The sequence below is a fragment of the Thamnophis elegans genome, chromosome 1 (assembly GCF_009769535.1).
Source record: "Thamnophis elegans isolate rThaEle1 chromosome 1, rThaEle1.pri, whole genome shotgun sequence".
Taxonomy (NCBI): Eukaryota; Metazoa; Chordata; class Lepidosauria; order Squamata; family Colubridae; genus Thamnophis; species Thamnophis elegans.
In genome coordinates this window covers 164968133-164986003 of record NC_045541.1, presented here as the reverse complement: position 1 = coordinate 164986003, position 17871 = coordinate 164968133, and the positions used below count along the sequence as shown (strand labels likewise).

General features: G+C 40.5%; 1 protein-coding gene, 1 long non-coding RNA gene and 1 other non-coding gene across 5 annotated transcripts; 2 read left to right on the top strand and 1 right to left on the bottom strand.

The window, feature by feature from the left end:
* Positions 1–736: 736 nt before the first annotated feature.
* Positions 737–5042, top strand: LOC116522758. Its single transcript, XR_004256998.1, has 3 exons — positions 737–946; positions 1937–2075; positions 4032–5042. It is a non-coding gene; the product is annotated as an uncharacterized LOC116522758 (long non-coding RNA).
* LOC116523735 lies at positions 2530–2648 on the top strand. The gene has a single exon (XR_004257106.1). It is a non-coding gene; the product is annotated as a small nucleolar RNA SNORA26 (small nucleolar RNA).
* Positions 5043–5612: 570 nt separating the features above from the next.
* On the bottom strand, positions 5613–13328 carry DNAL4 (dynein axonemal light chain 4). 3 transcript variants are annotated; one of them, XM_032237767.1, is made up of 4 exons: positions 13245–13328; positions 10553–10730; positions 9434–9517; positions 5613–7824 (listed from the first exon to the last, which is right to left on the bottom strand). In XM_032237767.1, exons 2-4 carry the CDS (start codon positions 10622–10624, stop codon positions 7660–7662), a joined length of 321 nt encoding a protein of 106 aa, XP_032093658.1. In that variant the 5' UTR covers positions 10625–10730; positions 13245–13328; the 3' UTR covers positions 5613–7659. The 3 variants fall into 3 exon arrangements, with proteins under 3 accessions (XP_032093658.1, XP_032093651.1, XP_032093665.1); XM_032237760.1 differs by having other exon boundaries at positions 12861–13314; XM_032237774.1 differs by having other exon boundaries at positions 12894–13314.
* Positions 13329–17871: the final 4543 nt, after the last annotated feature.

The window sequence follows — 17871 nt, the reverse complement described above, 5'->3', positions numbered from 1 at the left end:
TTTTCCTTGAGAACGTTTTGCTTCTCGTCCAAGAAGCTTCTTCAGAAGCCGGAACTGAGGAAGCTTCTCAGATGAAAAGCGAGATGTTTTCAAGGAGAAACCACACACATCCCCACAAGAAAGTCCAGCTGTTTTTTGCAAAGCACCTTTGGGACAACCATGACCTGGGTGATTGAGAATCTCCACAGACGTGATCCTGGAGAGTCCCCCCTTCCCTCTTGGAGCAAAAAACCATTCAAAGATTAATATGTTGAAGAAAATTACACCCGTCCCTCCTCAAAACCGGAGTTGAAGAACGTTTATGTGCTTGCTTCCAATCATATATTTATTCTTTATAAGATATTCTCCTTTGCGTAGACCAGGGCCCCCCAAACCTGGCTACTTTAAGACTTGTGGACTTCAACTCCCAGAATTCTCCAGCCAGCAGAGCTAGATATTCTCCTTTGCGTAAACCAGGGGTCCCCAAACCTGGCTCTGCTGGCTGGAGAATTCTGGGAGTTGAAGTCCCCAAGTCTTAAAGCGGCCAGGTTTGGGGACCTCTGGCGTAGGCGGTGCCCGCTTGCTGAATCAATGAAGCCCACAACCATTTCCGCGGGAAATGGTTGTGGTTTTCACGTCCTCCCCCCGCCTCTTTTTTCTTTTTTTCTTTTCCTCTCGCCCCGCCTTTGCGCGCCCCCATTTCTCAGCCAGGGCAGTCTCGCGGGATCGCCTTTCCTGGGCTATATAAACCCCGGCGGGCGCCTCCTGCGTTCTTTTCTCGGCCGGCGCGAGAGGGGGCGTGTGTCTCTCCTAGCAATTGCGGCTCCTTGGGACAGCAGGCCGCGACGGGAGACGGGAAGATGGCGGGGCGCAACAAGAAGCAGCAGCAGCAGCAGCTGGCGGGCGAAAGGAACGAAAGCCCGGCCCTCCAGCAGCGAAGGGCGGGCGGAGGCCCTGCCCGTGAAGGGTATGTATATATATATACAGGTGAAGGGTGGAAACTGCCGCGTCTTTTTCCCCGGCCCCTTCAAACTTCGCGCCTCCGAAGCGGTCTGTGCTTTAGGATGGTCAACACAGGGGGGCAGAGCGCGCTCTCACAAAAACCTGAGGCGGAGTGGGGTCTCCGCCTGCGGATCCTGTCGTGAGAAACAAAGTTTTTGGGCACGCGGGATATATTATTAGGGTTCCCAGCCTAGGCAGGGGGTTGGACTAGAAGACCTCCAAGGTCCCTTCCCACTCTGTTATTCCATTCTATTCTATAAGAGGTAAATCCCGGGCTTGGTTACGGGATTGGCAAGGGCAGGCGGGAAGGATACCTCGTTAAATCTCCACCTAGGTTGTATTCCTTATGTAGGAACTGCGATTCGATGTGCGATTATTAATTGAGTTGTTATGATAAATTGTGTATAAACGACCAAGGAAGGAGGTTAAAACGACCAAATTTATTATAGCTTACCTAGGGATGTCGTGGCTAAGATGCTGAGCTTGTGGATCAGAAAGGTGGGCAATTCGGTGGTTCAAATCCCTAGAGAGCTCCTGTTACTTGTCCCAGCTTCTGCCAACCTAGCAGTTTGAAAGCACATAAAAATGCAAGTAGAAAACCAGGAACCACCTTTGGTGGGAAGGTAACAGTGTTCAGTGTGTTTAGTCTTTGCCGGCCACATGACCATGGAGATGTCTTCCCACAGCTCTGGCTCTTCGGGTTTGAAATTGAGATGAGCAGCACCCCCTAGAGTCAGGAACGACTAGCACATATGTGTGAGAACATTTACCTTTAACTTGCTCTTTATAATCAACCGGCGCGCACACACACACACACACACACACACACACACACACACCACACAGTACCCACCTCAAAAAGGTTCAGGTAGGTCTGGTTGAGGTCTGTGACTATATCAGACTGTTTTGAACTCTTTACATCAACATTTGTTGGTTCTTTTTTATTCTGTTCCAGGCAGAGACCCAAGGGATAGTTTGTCTGCTTACAAAAATGGCCTCCTGCGATGAAATGGTTGGTGCTTTGCAGAAGTGATTCTGCTGAATGAGAGGAATGTAATGTCTGAAGCAGTAGCTGTTCTGTTAAAAAAACAATGGTATGTTTTACTTCACTCTACCATGTGGATAAATTGCCTCTTAAATTAGTTTATATTCCTAATTAACCTCTGGGTCACATTCTGGCTATCAGGCAAGAAGAGACTGGGCAACCACATGTCTGGAATGGTATATAAGGTCTCCTGCTTGAGCAGGGGATTGGACTAGAAGACGTCCGTGATCCCTTCCAACTCTTATTCTGTTTATTTCCTTTAGATTTTCTCATTCTTGTTGACTTGATTGAGAAGCTGGTGAATGTGTTCCTCCACTAGATCTCAAAGCATATCTGGAAAGGATGCTTTTAAAAATCCCCACAATCTCCATTTTGAGGGGGGGAAAACCCTACAATTTATCCATTGCCACAACATTTCTGAAAAATTATCACTTGCAGAGTTACCAACTTCAGTCATAATTAGAAATGGACCTATGTCTGGAATTCATCTCCCCCTTTTAGCTTTGCCCTCTTAAGGCTGATGGTGCTTTAAGTGGCCAATACAGAGGGGTAAAATAAATTCTCTCTTAAACCCAGAGGTGAGGGTGAAACTTTTCTCTGGATCCTGTCGGGAGAAACAAAGATAAACAATTCTTCCTAAATATGTGTTGTGGTAGAAGACAATGTTATTGAAGAATGTGGCCAGAGCTGTTATGAAACACAACTAACTTTATTACATGTCATAGTTGGGCTTTTAGAGTAATTCACTTCATGGTTCATAGTTGCTTTTTTTGGTGCAAATTAGCCTTTTACTGGCAGGTTATTTTTTTAAAACCAGATACTTGGATATTTCATCCAGTATCACTATCAAATTCTATCTGAAAAGTATTTATACTTCCCTTGTTTATATTCTGCTAAAGTCGAAAGATTCCTGAGTACTATGCATTTCTATAGATTAAGAGCCTGTTTGGTGTGAGTTTGGGCAGTCATTCTCTCTTAGCTGAACCAACCTCACAGACTGGGCATTATGGGGAAAATAGGCATTATTTCTACAGCAATAAATTTTACAAAATAAGTTTAAAATATGCTTACTAGCTGATGTTATATATCTTCAACCCTGATTTGATTTATTTGTGAAATTTATGCAGCTGTCCATGTCACAAAAAGTGCCACTGGCTGGCGTACAAGACTTGTAAAACAATAAATACATAAAACTTATTAAAATGTAAAACAATCATTATTAGAATATAAAAAGGTTGGTTGCCACAGTCTAAAAAGATGTTGGGACTCTAGAAATAGTGTAAAGAGCAGTAAAGATGGTTAGGGGACTGCTGAAGGAACTGGGTATGTCTAGTTTAATGAAGGACTCGGGGTGACATGATAGCAGTGTTCTGATATCTCAGGGACTGCCACAAAGAAGAGGGAGTCAAGCTATTCTCCAAAGCACCTGAGAGTAGGACAAGAAGCAATAGATGGAAACTAATCAAGGAGAGAAGCAATTTAGAACTAAGGAGAAATTTCCTGACAGTTAAAACAATCAGTGCTTGCCTTCATTTGGGGGCGCTCCAACACTGGAGGTTTTTAAAAAGAGATTGGACAACCATTTGTCTGAAATAGTATAGGATTTCCTGCCTGAGCAGGGACTAGAACATCTCTCAGGGCCCTTCCAACTCTGTTATTCTGTTACCACAGAGAGAGGGGAGAATGAATATAAACCACAATAACAATCATTTTAAAATATTAGTAGTTCCTTGCAGTCTCCAGGCTCGGGGATATAAACAGGTCTGGTGAGATTTCCAGAACATTAACAGGGATGGAATTAAACTCGAGGAACAGAAAATATTTTTTTGAAATTATTGCTTAATGTTTGGCTTCTGGGTTTTGGATGGCTTTCTCTCTATTTTAAATGGTTCTAGTAAGTAAAGTTGGACATTGGGCAATGTCAGTGGGTTATGAGGTTTATCTCAGATGTAGCATGCATTTGCTGGCACCATGAATAATCTTTTTCCCCCTCAATTTTTCATAGAAAGAAAAGACATCGATAAAATTACTTGTGGCTGACTTCCCGGAAGAGTAATCGTGTGATGTCTAATCGTGTGATGTCTAATTTAGCCTGAAAAGACCTGGCTTCAAATTCTTACTTGTCCATAAATTCTTCTGAGCATATCCCTTGTGCTCTAGAGCTCTGAGGAAAAAATAATGGCCTTTGATCCATTGTTGAGGCAAATCATACAGGTATATTGACAATCTGCTTGTCCTGGTTTCCCCCCCCCCTCCATCTTGTAGAATTCAGAAATGTAGATGTAAAATAGAAGTTCACCAGCTGTTTCCTTTCCCCTTTGACTGATAAAATTGGTCTGGAAAGGGATTGCACCTATGAAAATGGATAAATCTTTCTCCTTCAAAAGAAATTGTAAGATTCTTGTTGAAAATATCCTCTGTTAACTTTAAAATATAAGTATCTGCCCTTTGGAACATCTTTCCCTTGGAAAACCTGGCTCTTTCCTGAGATGATAGGGTCAGGACTTCAGTGGACTACCAATAGATTAATTGTATGGATACTTTTAAAGGAACTGTTGGTTACAATATGATTATTAACTGTATTCTGTATGATGAATGGATATCCACAACATTTATGACAAGATTCCTGTGCAACATGCAAGGGTGAGAGGGGAAGAAAGAAGGCACAAGACCAACTATATGACACAGTCTCCCATACTTCACAAGCAGTTAGAATGCAACTTCTGAGATCTGCAAGTGGGCATCACACACTGCTCACAGACTACCATATGAGGACAGATCATGCATTGCAAAGATCATTTGAAGGTGGCAGATGCTTCCAGTGTAATCTACTAGATCCCCTGCATAGATTGTCCCTCTGTAGGGCAGACAAGTGAGGAAGCTAACCATTAGATTGCAAGAACATAATTAAGTAGTCAGACATGGAGATCCAAGCTAACTGGGACTCACATTGCAATGAAGGAGGACATACATTGAATTTTATACCATTAAGATTGTTGGCTGAGCAGGTACAAAACTAATGAAATTATTGAAGCCTGGGAAATGAATCCCTTGTCAGTCAAAAGGAGTGCTGATTTATCAGCTACCTAGGAGATGAGGAAGGAAGACTTGGCCGTCGGCTATACAATGTTAGCTGGCGGGCCCTCGGAGGAGAGCCTTCTCGGGGGCTGCTTCGACTCTTTGGAACCAGATCCCCCCCCCCCCCGGAAATCCGGACCATACCCACTCTGATGGCCTTCAGGAAAGCCGTAAAAGTTTGGCTGTTCCGTCAGTCCTGGGGCTGTTGACCTCACTATTGAGGTCCGGCCCCGACTAGAATGAATTTCTGATGGATGATTATTGTTTTAAATTTTATTGTTTTTTTATGTTTTTTATATTCTGTAAGCTGCCCGGAGTCCTTTGGGATTGATCACTATTGAGGTCCGGCCCCGACTAGAATGAATTTCTGATGGATGATTATTGTTTTAAATTGTATTGTTTTTTATATTCTGTAAGCCGCCCGGAGTCCTTTGGGATTGATCACTATTGAGGTCCGGCCCCGACTAGAATTAATTTCTGATGGATGATTATTGTTTTAAATTGTATTGTTTTTTATGTTTTTTATATTCTGTAAGCCGCCCGGAGTCCTTTGGGGTTGATCATTATTGAGGTCCGGCCCCAACTAGAATGAATTTCTGATGGATGATTGCTGTTTTAAATTGTATTGTTTTTATGTTTTTTATATTCTGTAAGCCGCCCGGAGTCCTTTGGGATTGGGCGGCATATAAAAGTTTTAAATAAATAAATAACACAAGGAAACAAAACCAACAACTTCTCTACTATCAACGTCCTAATTAACAATGAATCAATACCACACACAACTAGGCACCACATAAATACTACACATAGAATAGCCCAAAGCGCACAGTCTGGTGAGAAGGAAATTCCCTGAGGATGGGCTCCATCAGGAGTCCGTAAACTTAGAAGACTTAACTTCTGGTCCCCGTGACCAACCCAGCTTGGACCTTGTATTCTGTATAGTTTTACACTTTTTTTTATTAATATTGTAGTTTCTCAGCTGCCCAAAGTTAAAATTGGGCAGCTGTATAATTTTCTTAAATAATAAACCTCTAGTAGTTCAACTTTTAAACATTCTATTTTGGGGCAATGATAGCAATGACCTCTTAACTTTATTTGGAAGATGATTATCTGGACCAATTTTAATCAGGCCATGATATAATAGTAAGGGTGCTTCAATAACTTTGATGGATGGTTTAAGTGCAGCTATCTGTTTGAATTACTTGATACATTCTGATACCATTAATGTGCATTTTAAACTGGTAGGATTTGGCCATGGGGGATATCCTTGTGTGGTGGTTGCAATTCCGCTGTGCGCAAAATTTGTGCTGGGAAACAGTTTGTGCTGCTACATTGTAGTATGCAATTTGCTGGCCAGATACTATGGTAAAAGAAGGAAAGGTATGCAAGTTTTTTCCCCCCTGAAGGGATAAATCATTTGTGTGATAAATTTTAGTGGAATAATTCTATAATAGTTAAGCACCATTTTATGGTATTATGCAATAAGACCTAAAGGCTAACCAGAGGTTTGAAGATGATGAGTGCATTTTGCACCTTTGGGACACAATAACCAAAGCACATCTTGGGATTGCCCATCAACTAAGAATTAAGAAATACGATCCGGCTCATTGTTCTCAAGATGAAAGCCAGAGGTGAACCACAATGTGGTGGCATAAGCATTAACTGAAAGATAACATTGCATTCAGTCCTATTGTAAGTAGGATCTCTACATCTTATTGGAAATCTGGTACATACAGGTCTCCCACCATTTCTGGGCATGCCCAAAATTCTAGGAAAATCTCTCGGATAGGAGCCATGCATTTAAAAAAGTTTTTATTGCAAAAAGTAAATCCCCTTTCCATTCCAAATTCTAATAAGGGATATAGAAAATACAATTAGGATCATTCCATTAATCAAACACCTCTGTGATGGCATCAGCCTACAAAATGGAAGTACAATTGTACTTAATAGTATAAGAAACTGGCAGGTCAGGTCCATTCTTTCCATTACCAGTTTCTGAACATACTGTGGTATAATACTCCCACCCCGTCCCCATGCTAGGCAAAATATCTCTATTTCTGCACCATATGCTCCACAAATTATATCAGTGCTCTTTAGGTGTAGTGAGGTGGTGAGGCAAAATCATTTCAGCAACCATCCACTGATTTAGGTTTCCCAACCATGCAGCTGCCATCCAGGCAAAACAAAGCTGCCTTTTTGGGTCTGCTCTCAGAAAGCGGGAAGGATAGCGAGAAGTAGCAGCAAACTTAGGTTAAAATTCTCACACTACCTCCAATGTATGGCTTCATAACCCCAATCATTCTTGCACAATCCCACCTCTAAGCAAGAAGACACATTGGTAAAATCAGAATAAAAACACTTGTGAGCTGGATTAGGTAGCTCAAACAGATTTACAGATACACACTAAATATATTTCATAAACCTTGCATATAAATAAGAAAAAGCCCAATATTTGTTATTAAAAATAAAGCTGCCCTTTAAATTGTACAAAAACCAATTAAAAGTCTGGCGGGGAAAGTATCCTGCTTGGATGAGTTTCAGTAGCGAAAAATGTGTCAGGAGCATTTCCAAACACAAACTGCTAGACTGCCTCCAAAGAACATGTAGAGCAAATTCTTCACTTCATGGGTGATTTCGAAGCCGAACCCTTCCCCAATCACTACATGCCACGAAGATCCAAATTTCTTGTCCATTGTCTCTTTGATCATCTTGGCAGCGCTCTGAAGGAAAAGTTTGACATAGAAGGGAACAGAAACCAAAAGAAAAAAAGTAACAAGTTACTAAAATAGAATGTATTTTTTAATCTCACCAAAAAATTACCAGAATAAAAGGTGTGGACTGTTCCAGCAGGTATCAACATATGGGCAATGTTGGGCTGCAAAGCTAAGCAGCCCAGGGCCTGTTTAATACCTCCAGGAAGGACAGGCCTGTAATCTAGATGAAAAAGTTCCCAAAACATTCCTGAAAAAGGTAATAGGAAGCTACATCTGTACTGTTGCCATGAAAACCACACGTCCATATTAAAAAAGGAGCTAAATCTGACTTGATTCTTTTTTTTGGGGGGGGGAAGGGGGGAGAATGCACAAAGGAATAGCCTGAGCTGTAGGTAAACATGTTGACACCTGATCACTAACAAAACTGTTGATAGGAGTACATTAGCATGCAGGTTGTCCTTGACTTAACAACCATTCATTCAAAGTTAAAACGGCACTGAAAAAATTGCCAGCTTCACTATTGCAACGTCCCCATGGTCACATCATCAACATTCAAATGCTTGTCAACTGGCATGCATTTATGATAATTACAGCATCCTGGTGTCACGTGACCATCATTTCTTGACCCTCCCAGCCTGCTTCTGACAAGCCCATGGGGGAAGCCCAGCCCACTTAACAAAGACATGATTCACTTAACTCCAGTGATTGACTTAACAACTCTGGCAAAAAGGTTGTAAAATAGGGCATGACTGACTTAAGAATTGACTTAATAGCAAGAGAAATTCTGGTTCCAATTGTGACCGTATATTGAGGACTATCTGTACTTACTGCCAGAATACTTAACACAGTAACAAAAGGTTTTTGCCCCATTAGCTCCATGAGTTGAAATATTAGGAACACAAACTCCCACTTTCTTCCTGACCTTGCTTAAATGACATCTCCTTGCACAAATGTCAGCAGGGGGAAAGCTTCACATGTCCTGATTACTGAAGAAACTACCCTGACTTCTCTCCTGCAACCATATGTGCTAAACCGGTGGCTGCAGGAGACGATGTCATCTGAGTGACATAAGTATGGAACACAGCTTATCTATCTCTGAGGGAGATGGTAGGTTTAGAAAGCGGAAATATAAATAAATAAAATCTAAAACGCAAGCATGATGAACACTCTTTCCTGGATGCTTGAACGGAACTTAGCAGGCATTTTTCTGACCTAAATAAGAACTGAATCCAATTCCTCCAACGGAAACAACGATGTGCAAACTGAGGGGGCTAAATGCATGCGACACTTCTTACACTGAGCTACAAAAAAAAAAAAATCACCACTGTTAACATATTATGCAATGCTAGGTTTTAAGCATAAAGGGATCATGTTGGGGAAAAATGCTTTATTATCATTTTGGTATAGAAAGGGATTTAGCATCAAAAGCAGGGGTAAAGAAGGCATTCATACAAACTATGATTACTGCTTTTTAATATACACAAATGGCACCAGAGTTTATAAGAACATAGATTTATTGCTCCTTCTATTACCTTTCCTTTTAGGAAAAGGTGATTAAAAATTAACTGAAGCATATCTAGTATCTCACCAAATACAGACGTTTTAGTGTCAGTACCTCATTGTTGGTGGCATATTTTTCACATGCAGTGACACACAATTCCATGGCCTCAACTCGCATTTCTTCCGGCATGTCTGAGTGCTGGAGAAAAATTACAAGCATAGAGGACCTTCATCAGTATTAAGCCAGGATTGGTTATTGCATAACATTAACTCATAATCAGATGGTAAGACACAAAGAATGGAAGGATTCAAATCTCTTCCACTAAATTTGCCTTTATTCATTACAGACAATTAAGCACCAAGAATACAAGTCTACAGACTTTCTCTCCAGTAATCCTTGTCTACGCAATACACGCTAGTTTCAGATAAAATCCTCCTTTCTCACACAAATGTAACACAAAGGCGGAAAGCTTCACATGTGCCATTTTAACATGACTAATGAAGAAACTACCACACCTTTCTCCTGCAGCCATTTGTGGTAAACCAGTGCCTGCAAGAATCATTTTTGTCTTCTTTAATGCAAACAGTCCATAGAGGGTTTCTAGTTACCAATATTGTCTTCTCTCTAATCAAACGAGTCAATTTAGCCATTTCAGCATATTGATCATGTTCACCAACCATTCCTCCATTGTAGTTACCACCATTTTTTTTTCATCTTTGTGCATACAAAAATGTTAAGCCTGATTTTTGACCTTACTTCAGGCCTTGGAATGAACTTCTTATGCCAGCTTTAGAATGAGCCACGTTTCCTCATTAAAACATGGAGGGGAGAATAGACTCTCCTTGATTAGAAAACTTCACAAGCATTATGTAACACAAACAAAGAAGTATTAGCTTGCTTGGGCCCATAGCAAAGATTTCTTCATCATAGATACGCTATAAAAACATGGTTAGATATCATACAAAACAGCCATGAAAGATGTTGATGCTTACTAAGCTATGAGGGACAGAAATGCACATTTTGATCAAGGGTGTTCTGTATACCTTGGGTAATCAGATTTTTGCAGATAAACTAATAATTCTTCAGTCACTATGGCAACTACCGGTACTTCTCTCCATCCTTCCTCTCACTCTTCTGGTTAGATTTTGTGGCAAATTTAAGATATAAAAAGTAAATTAAATTTCAGTATTTTCTGACTCAGAATATATCATTTTTCTTCACTTCCATTCTTACCCTAATCAGTGGGAAGCTGTGAAGTCTCTTATAATCTGCTTCTTCTTTTTTCCCCTCCCCAGTGTCTGCCATTGTTTGTCCACTGTGACTTCAAGTGAGGGCAGAATATCTTGAAAGGAACCAATCACGTATAGGCTAGCAGAGTGAATTCAGGTCAGTTTTGGAAAAATACCTTATGCTATATAGAAAAATAAAGAAAAAAACAATATAGCATAATATTTGGAATATAATACAGAATCCTTTTAAGGGAATAAAAATAAGCAGTTATTTTTATGACAATTATATTTGTCTAGAGTTTTTTTTCTTACTAATATTGTTAAAATAGGCAGGCTTCAAATAATAACAATAACAAAATACTTGAATTATGGTGACTGTGATGATCTCTGTTTATTTGACTAAATTATTGCCATTTGTTTAAATTCCACATTGGGAGTCAGAATTTCAGAAGTAGCAAGTCATATATAGGTTTTTTACTCTTTCAGATAAGGAACTAGTTCTCTATTCCCCCCAGTGGAATTAACAGCTAATTACTTGGCCAATCTTGTGTAGTCACATATATTTTAAAGATTTAAAGTGTATTATAAGAAGAAGAAAATATCTTACTGGGGAATTTATGAATCAGCTATCTTTAGAGTAAGAGACACTTGTCTAGAGCGGGCATTAGTATATTTCAGGGCAAGCCGGTTTCAAATAATGAATTTCCAAATCACCAAGGCATTATTCTGTTGCTCCATAAAAAATAATGGAAGATGTGGATAAATAAGAATTAATCAACCTTCTGGGCACAATACTGGGTGATATTAGAAGGATGTCAATATGCTGGATTCCTTCTAAAAATATCACACAATATCATTCAGTATGCTGTTTGCAGGCAACATACTCCGTATCCTTGGTATATGATACATTTGAAAAATTTCTGATCTTTCAATGCAAATTGTTAAGAAGCAACTACTAAAGGATGAGCAGTAAAATAAATCAAAATACAAAAATGTATACAATAATTCTGCTTTCTTGGCAGACAAAATTTAAGAGACCTCAAAGACTGGAAGGAAATACATCTTGCTATCCAAATGATGGAATCTTAGGCAAATAACGTTCCATTATTAACAAATAAATATGCTAATGTTAAGGGTTTTTTTGTGTCTTACAGGAAAAGTGATTTCGGAGATATTAGAGTCTTAGCTTGCTTATCTTTTTGAGGACATTTAATGATTTTCTAAATATTGTAACTGTAAAACTGTGTTGCCATATCTTTGTATAAAAGATACTGTCTTGTATCATTGTATCATTTTTGTTTTGCTATGTTGCTTTTGAATTATTCTGTAAACCAACTATTTCAATAATCTTGAGGCATTAAGACTGCATTGCCTCCAAATAAATTATCCCATTGTGGTTCCACTGTAAAATTACTGAAACACAGTTTCACCAAATACCAATTATAGCAAAAACTATACTGTGTGTTAATAACTTCCAACCATTCCATTATTTTGAAACCCATAGCCAGAAGTTAGAGGTGTTGGCTCATCTGTGAATCTAGTTATAGTGCAAATACATCTCACAGTAGTAACTTTTGATTTGACTATCACGTGGAATCAGAATCAATTTAATGTCCTATTGAGGCACAATCAAAAGATCCATTTGGGTCACTTGATTTTGGATCCCTTCAATTTAGAATGACTTGTCAAATATTAAGATAAAAAAATAAGATTCTGTTGTCCCCTTCATTGCTAAGGAGAATAGTTCCTTATTCCTTAGAGCAGTGTTTTTCAACCTTTTTTGTGCAAAGGCACCCTTTTTTCATGAAAAAAATCACGAGGCACACCACCATTAGAAAATGTTAAAAATTTTTAACTCTGTGCCTATATTGACTATATATAAAGTAATTCTCCCACAGCACACCTTACACTATGTCACGGCACACTAGTGTGCCACGGCACAGTGGTTGATAAACACTGCCTTAGAGTTCCTTATTCCTTATAGTTTTTTATCCCTTATAGTTCTCTATCCCTTATAGTCCCTTATTCCTGATAGTTCCTTATTCCTTATAGTTCCTACCCATAATCAAGTGAAAAACTCTGCTATTTTATGCATTAAAAAGTACATTTCCAGACCCAGAAAGCTTTCTATCTATGCAAGGGCTGGGCTCCAGCTACTCATTTCGTGGGGCAAACGCACACTCTGCACATGCTCAAAGGTTATCGCACCCTGCTTCCCAGGCGATTCAAAGCCGGCGGGAGAGCCGACCCTCTCTATAATAGAGGGCCATCTCGCTTCAGATCCAGCCCTAACCGAAGACATGCCTGTATACCTTGAGTGAAAATCCGAATTGCCTCCCACGCACCTCCGAAAGGAGCGCCGAGGAAGAACCGCAGAGCCGGCTGGAACAATGATTCGGCTGCCTTCTTTTAGAGCCCAGGCGAGCCGCTTCATCTTCCCGAGCCCTGCTCAGATGCTCGCCTCCGCCCGCGGGTCATACACGGGCTGGGATGTGGGACAGTCCCACCCAGCCGCTCCGGAGAAAGGAGTCCTCTAAGACCCGGCTAAAAGCAGCGGCAGGCGGCACTCTCGGGAGAACCAGACCCGCCGAAGGAAAGGTGTGGGGCCGGTGAACGCCGGCCGGTCCGAGGAGGAAGCGAGAAGCGGCTCCGTCCACGCCGGGAGCCCCAAAGGAGCACTCGGTGGTACGTCTCACCTGCGTCACCTCGACCCCGAGCCCCCAAAAACCAGCCTCCTCGCCGTTGTTAAGGAAAGAAACGTGCTTGTCTTAGCAACCGGCGCCGGAAGTCCCGCCTTCCAGTTTGCCATTGGGCAGCGGTAAAAGGTGGAGGGCACGGATAGGGTGCGAGGATTGCCTATCATGAGGAGGGGGTCCTAAGTCACCTCCACAATTTAGTTGGGACATGGAGTGATAGGTGTCCACAATCTGCCTGAGGAGATTAGTGGAATAAGTTTGAGAGGGAGAGAAGTTTCTCTCTGTTTCTTAATTTTTCCTGTAGAAAACTTGAGGAGAGTTTTCGTGCGGAGATGCAATTACTGCATTACATAGATAGCACAATGGAGAGGAGGTATATGCTTTTGTTCTCCCAAATGGAGTTCATTGAGTGCTCTCCTTAATCTAGAGACAACCCAAACTACAGATTATTTTGTTCTACTTTATTCTTGGAATTAGAATTGGTATTGGGGGAAAAATACCATCAGGGGAGTAACAGAAAGCTCGTTATCAATGAGGTCTGGATCTTTTAAAATGAAATAGATTGATTTAAATTGAAAAGGTGACTTTCAAGCAAAATAAAAGAAAGTTAACATTAAAAAGGAATAGAAAGAAGGGTTAATATGTCCTGATCATATAAATGGAAAACGTAAACATACTGGCTTGCCATTCAAAAGATTCTGGAAAATGTGACCAACTATTCCTGCATATATTTTCTTTGCTTTTATATTGGTGTAAACGTTCAAACAAAGGGGGAAGGGGTTTTTATTATGTAAGTAGAGAACAAGTTTTCGAATATTCTTGAAACAGCTTTTGACTATCTGTATGCAATGCTCTCCTGTGTAGATCAGTGGAAGATTTTGAATAGTATAATATGCATGTTCTGTTGAATAGTCTCCCAATACTTTTAATTTTGTACTTCTTGGACAATAGCAGTTAACAATGATTTATACAAATCTTTGGAAAAGTATATGAATTTTGAAAGCTGTGTAGAAAGCTATCACCCAGCCCTGTCTCAGAAAAATGAAATATCCTAGGAAATATTGAAAAGGCAGAATATATTTTCCTGGATGTGAAAAGGGGTGAAACATGTAAAGACAAAGTAATTTCCTGCGGCTTCATACCCCCACACCCTTTGTCAATGGGCCATTAAGATGTCCAAGCCAGTCCCTTTACATAATAAAGAGTTCTTCCCTTCAGCTCTAGGGGAAGGGATTAAGGCATGATAATATTGGCCCTTTACCCAACTCACCACATGGCATCTGAGAACTCAACCAAATCTGGACTCAAAACACAACCTAGAGAGTTGCCCCTGCATGGCCCCATGGGAGTCTGACAACCAATCAGAATACAAACTCAAGATCAAAGGCCAGAGAGGGCATAAAACCAGGGACTCAGCATCTCAGTCCTTCCTTCTCTTCTTCTCCACCAACATTGAAGCATGTGATCACCTTTTCTGTTCAGAACTCAAGCCATGTGGTCCTGTCCACCATTAAACTATCTTTCCAAGCAGCCTCCATGTCTCCGGTGTCTTTTTCCCCACTTGGAGCCGAACCCAGAAGGACATTTCTTTCAACAGCTGGAAAACTTGGAGAAAGATAAAACAGAAGGAGTGGGTTATACTGGTAATTATATTATAGTGAAAGGACACATTGACACAAATCAATCTAATCTTTGCTGTTTGTTTCTATTAAGAATTGCTTGTGCTATTTTGCTACGGTTAGGAATTATTTGTTAGGAATTAATTCTGTAAACCTCAAATTATATATTTTGCTATTTGGTTTCTCGCTTCTGTTATTTGCTTCAAAGCTAGACACATCCTTGGGGATGGAACAAAAACAGTTACCCAGGAGCATCCTGCTCCATAGATAAACGGGGCCAAAGAAGATGGCTGCCTCAGAGCACGAACACACAAGTCTACAAGGGATGCTCTGTAAGATAACAAAGCATGGACAAAGAATGTTCCATGGATAAGGCGGGCATGGGCAAGTCATTGCCCATGTTGGGTGACAAACTTTTATCTCTGGTTGGCTAAATTTGGATATAAGACGTTGGTGCTAAACTCACTTATGTGTGGCTTTTCTCCTTGCATGTTTGTTGTCTATATGCATATGGAATAAGTCTACCCAGCTCTTCTTTGTACAAATAAAAGCTGTTATTTTCCAACTCTCATTTTGGCATTCTAGTGACTCAAGTGCAGTTTTTGGACCTTACAATAGTATTTTGATATAAATATATGGCAGACAGCAGTTATTGTCTACAGAAATAATTATATTATCGTACAAAAGTAAAATTGACTGAAGCCCCAGAAGCTGTTATGTGATGCTTTAGTCCAAGGGTGTCAAACTGGTGGCCTATGGCCCAGATGTCTCACACGCAGGCCAGGTCCGTGAAGAGAAAAAACATTGCAATACATCATGTGATGGCAACGTGATGCGGTGAGTGTGACACTCGTGCTTTAGTCCAATGGAGATCCATAAAATAGCAAGATGAATTGAGATCAAAATCTTAGAACCAGAGTTTGTGATGGGTCCAAAAAGGGCAGGTTGGTGGCTCAGCAGTTAAGATGCTAGGCTTTTCAGTGGAAAGCTTGCAAGTCAGGTTCGAAATCTAAGCACCACCTGATGGAATGAACTCGCCCCAGCTCCTGCCAACCTAGGGGTTTGAAAGCATGCAAATGCTAGTAGATAAATAGGTAGCACTTCTGTGGGACAGTAACTGTTAGGTAAGCTCCCCGTTAGGAGACCGAGTGTGTTCAGAGAAGCGTTGTGCTGAAAGCGTTGAGAGTTGTGTTGAAAAACACACAAACCAGCATACAGAGACACTGCAGTTTAATAGGCTTTTACTTTTGTGGAGATGGAGGTATCAGAGTCCATCAAACAGTCCAAGTCATACACGGTTAAGACAGTTATCAACATCTTTCAGTTAAGGGATAATCCAAATTACATAGTCCATAATCATACAAACAGTCCGGTACACAAAGTTTGCTAGCAGTTGCAAAACTTACAATAGCTCACGCTGATCACTATACGGCACTTCTAACAGCCAGCTTCCAAAACTCAGATCAGATCAGCATCTAACAGTGATTCTGGCTCCATCTTATGACCGATTGAGGAAACGGCAACCAATCACATTTACAGCATGATTTAAAGAAACAGGTTCAGCACTGTTACATGATTTATATATTGCACAACCCAACCGTTAGATTATATTCCTGACAGAAACAGTGCCCTGTGATATCATGCTGGCCACATGACTGCAGAAATGTCTTTGGACAGCAGTGGTTCAATTGCCTTGAAAGGGAGATGAGCTCTGCCCCTAAGTCGGCAATCGCTGATGGAGTAAAAGCCATAGAAACTTATTTACCTTTTTATCATTTTCTCTAACAAAAATTATACTTTGTAGTTATAGCTCCTCCTCCTCCTATGCAAATATGATGCATTTGGTGCATTTTCCAGATGGTTTCACAAAAATAGGATAAACATTGAATTGTTGCTGATGTCACTTACCATATGAGCCTCCAATTGGTCAAGGATTGAAACACAGCCATCATGTGGATTTCTACTCTGTAATTTTAAAGAAACAATTGTTCACCGGAATAAATGTATACACTTACAATACAAAAGCAAAGCTGGAAGGGGACCTTGGAGGTCTTCTAGTCCAACCCCATGCCTAGGCAGGAAACCTTATACCATTTCAGATAAATGGCTATTCAACATCTTCTTAAAGACTTCCAGTGTTGGTGCATTCACAACTTCTGGAGGCAAGCTGTTCCATTGATTAATTGTTTTAACTGTCAGGCAATTTCTCCTCAGTTCTGTTGCTTCTCTCCTTGATTAGTTTCCACCCATTGCTTCTTGTTCTACCCTCAGGTGCCTTGGAGAATAGTTTGACTCTCTGTTCTATGTGGCAACCCTTGAGATATTGGAACACTGCTATCATGTCTCCACTAGTCCCTCTTTTCATTAAATTAGACATACCCAGTTCCTGCGACTGTTCTTCATATGTTTTAGTCTCCAGTCCCCTAATCATCTTTGTTGCTCTTCTCTGCACTCTTTCTAGAGTCTCTGCATCTTTTCTACATTGTAGTGACCAAAACTGAATGCAATATTCCAAGTGTGGCCTTACCAAGGCATTATAAAGTGTATTAACACTTCACGTGATCTTGATTCTATCCCTCTGTTTATGCAACCTAGAACTGTGTTGGCTTTTTTGGCAGCTGCTGCACACTGCTGGCTCATATTTAAATGGACTCCAAGATCCCTTTCACAGTTACTACTGTTGAACAAGTTACCACCTATATTGTACCTGGCATTTCGTTTTTGTTGCCTTGATGTAGAACCTTACTCTTTTCACCATTGAATTTCATTTTATTAGATAGTGCCCACTTGGTGGGCTTTAAATGACAAAAATCAGGATGCAAGATGATTTCTCTGCATTTTTGTTATGCAAGGCAATAGATTAATGGAGTTTTTGTTCTAACATACCCAATAACAGTAGTTCATGAATTCTGTGAAATCTGTGGTTTCACTGTGGTTTCACAGAAATCTGTGGTTCCTTTGGAAAATAATATAGGTGGTTGACTTACAACCATTCATTTAGTAATCAT

Excerpts from the sequence above, each read along its gene's own strand:
- DNAL4 (XM_032237767.1), bottom strand. The coding sequence starts at position 10,624 with ATGGCAGACACTGGGGAGGGGAAAAAAGAAGAAGCAGATTATAAGAGA. Across the intron at positions 9,518-10,552 it reads ACAGCTTCCCACTGATTAGG|CACTCAGACATGCCGGAAGA; the intron begins GTAAGAATGGAA and ends ATTTTTCTCCAG. Across the intron at positions 7,825-9,433 it reads AATATGCCACCAACAATGAG|AGCGCTGCCAAGATGATCAA; the intron begins GTACTGACACTA and ends CTTTTCCTTCAG.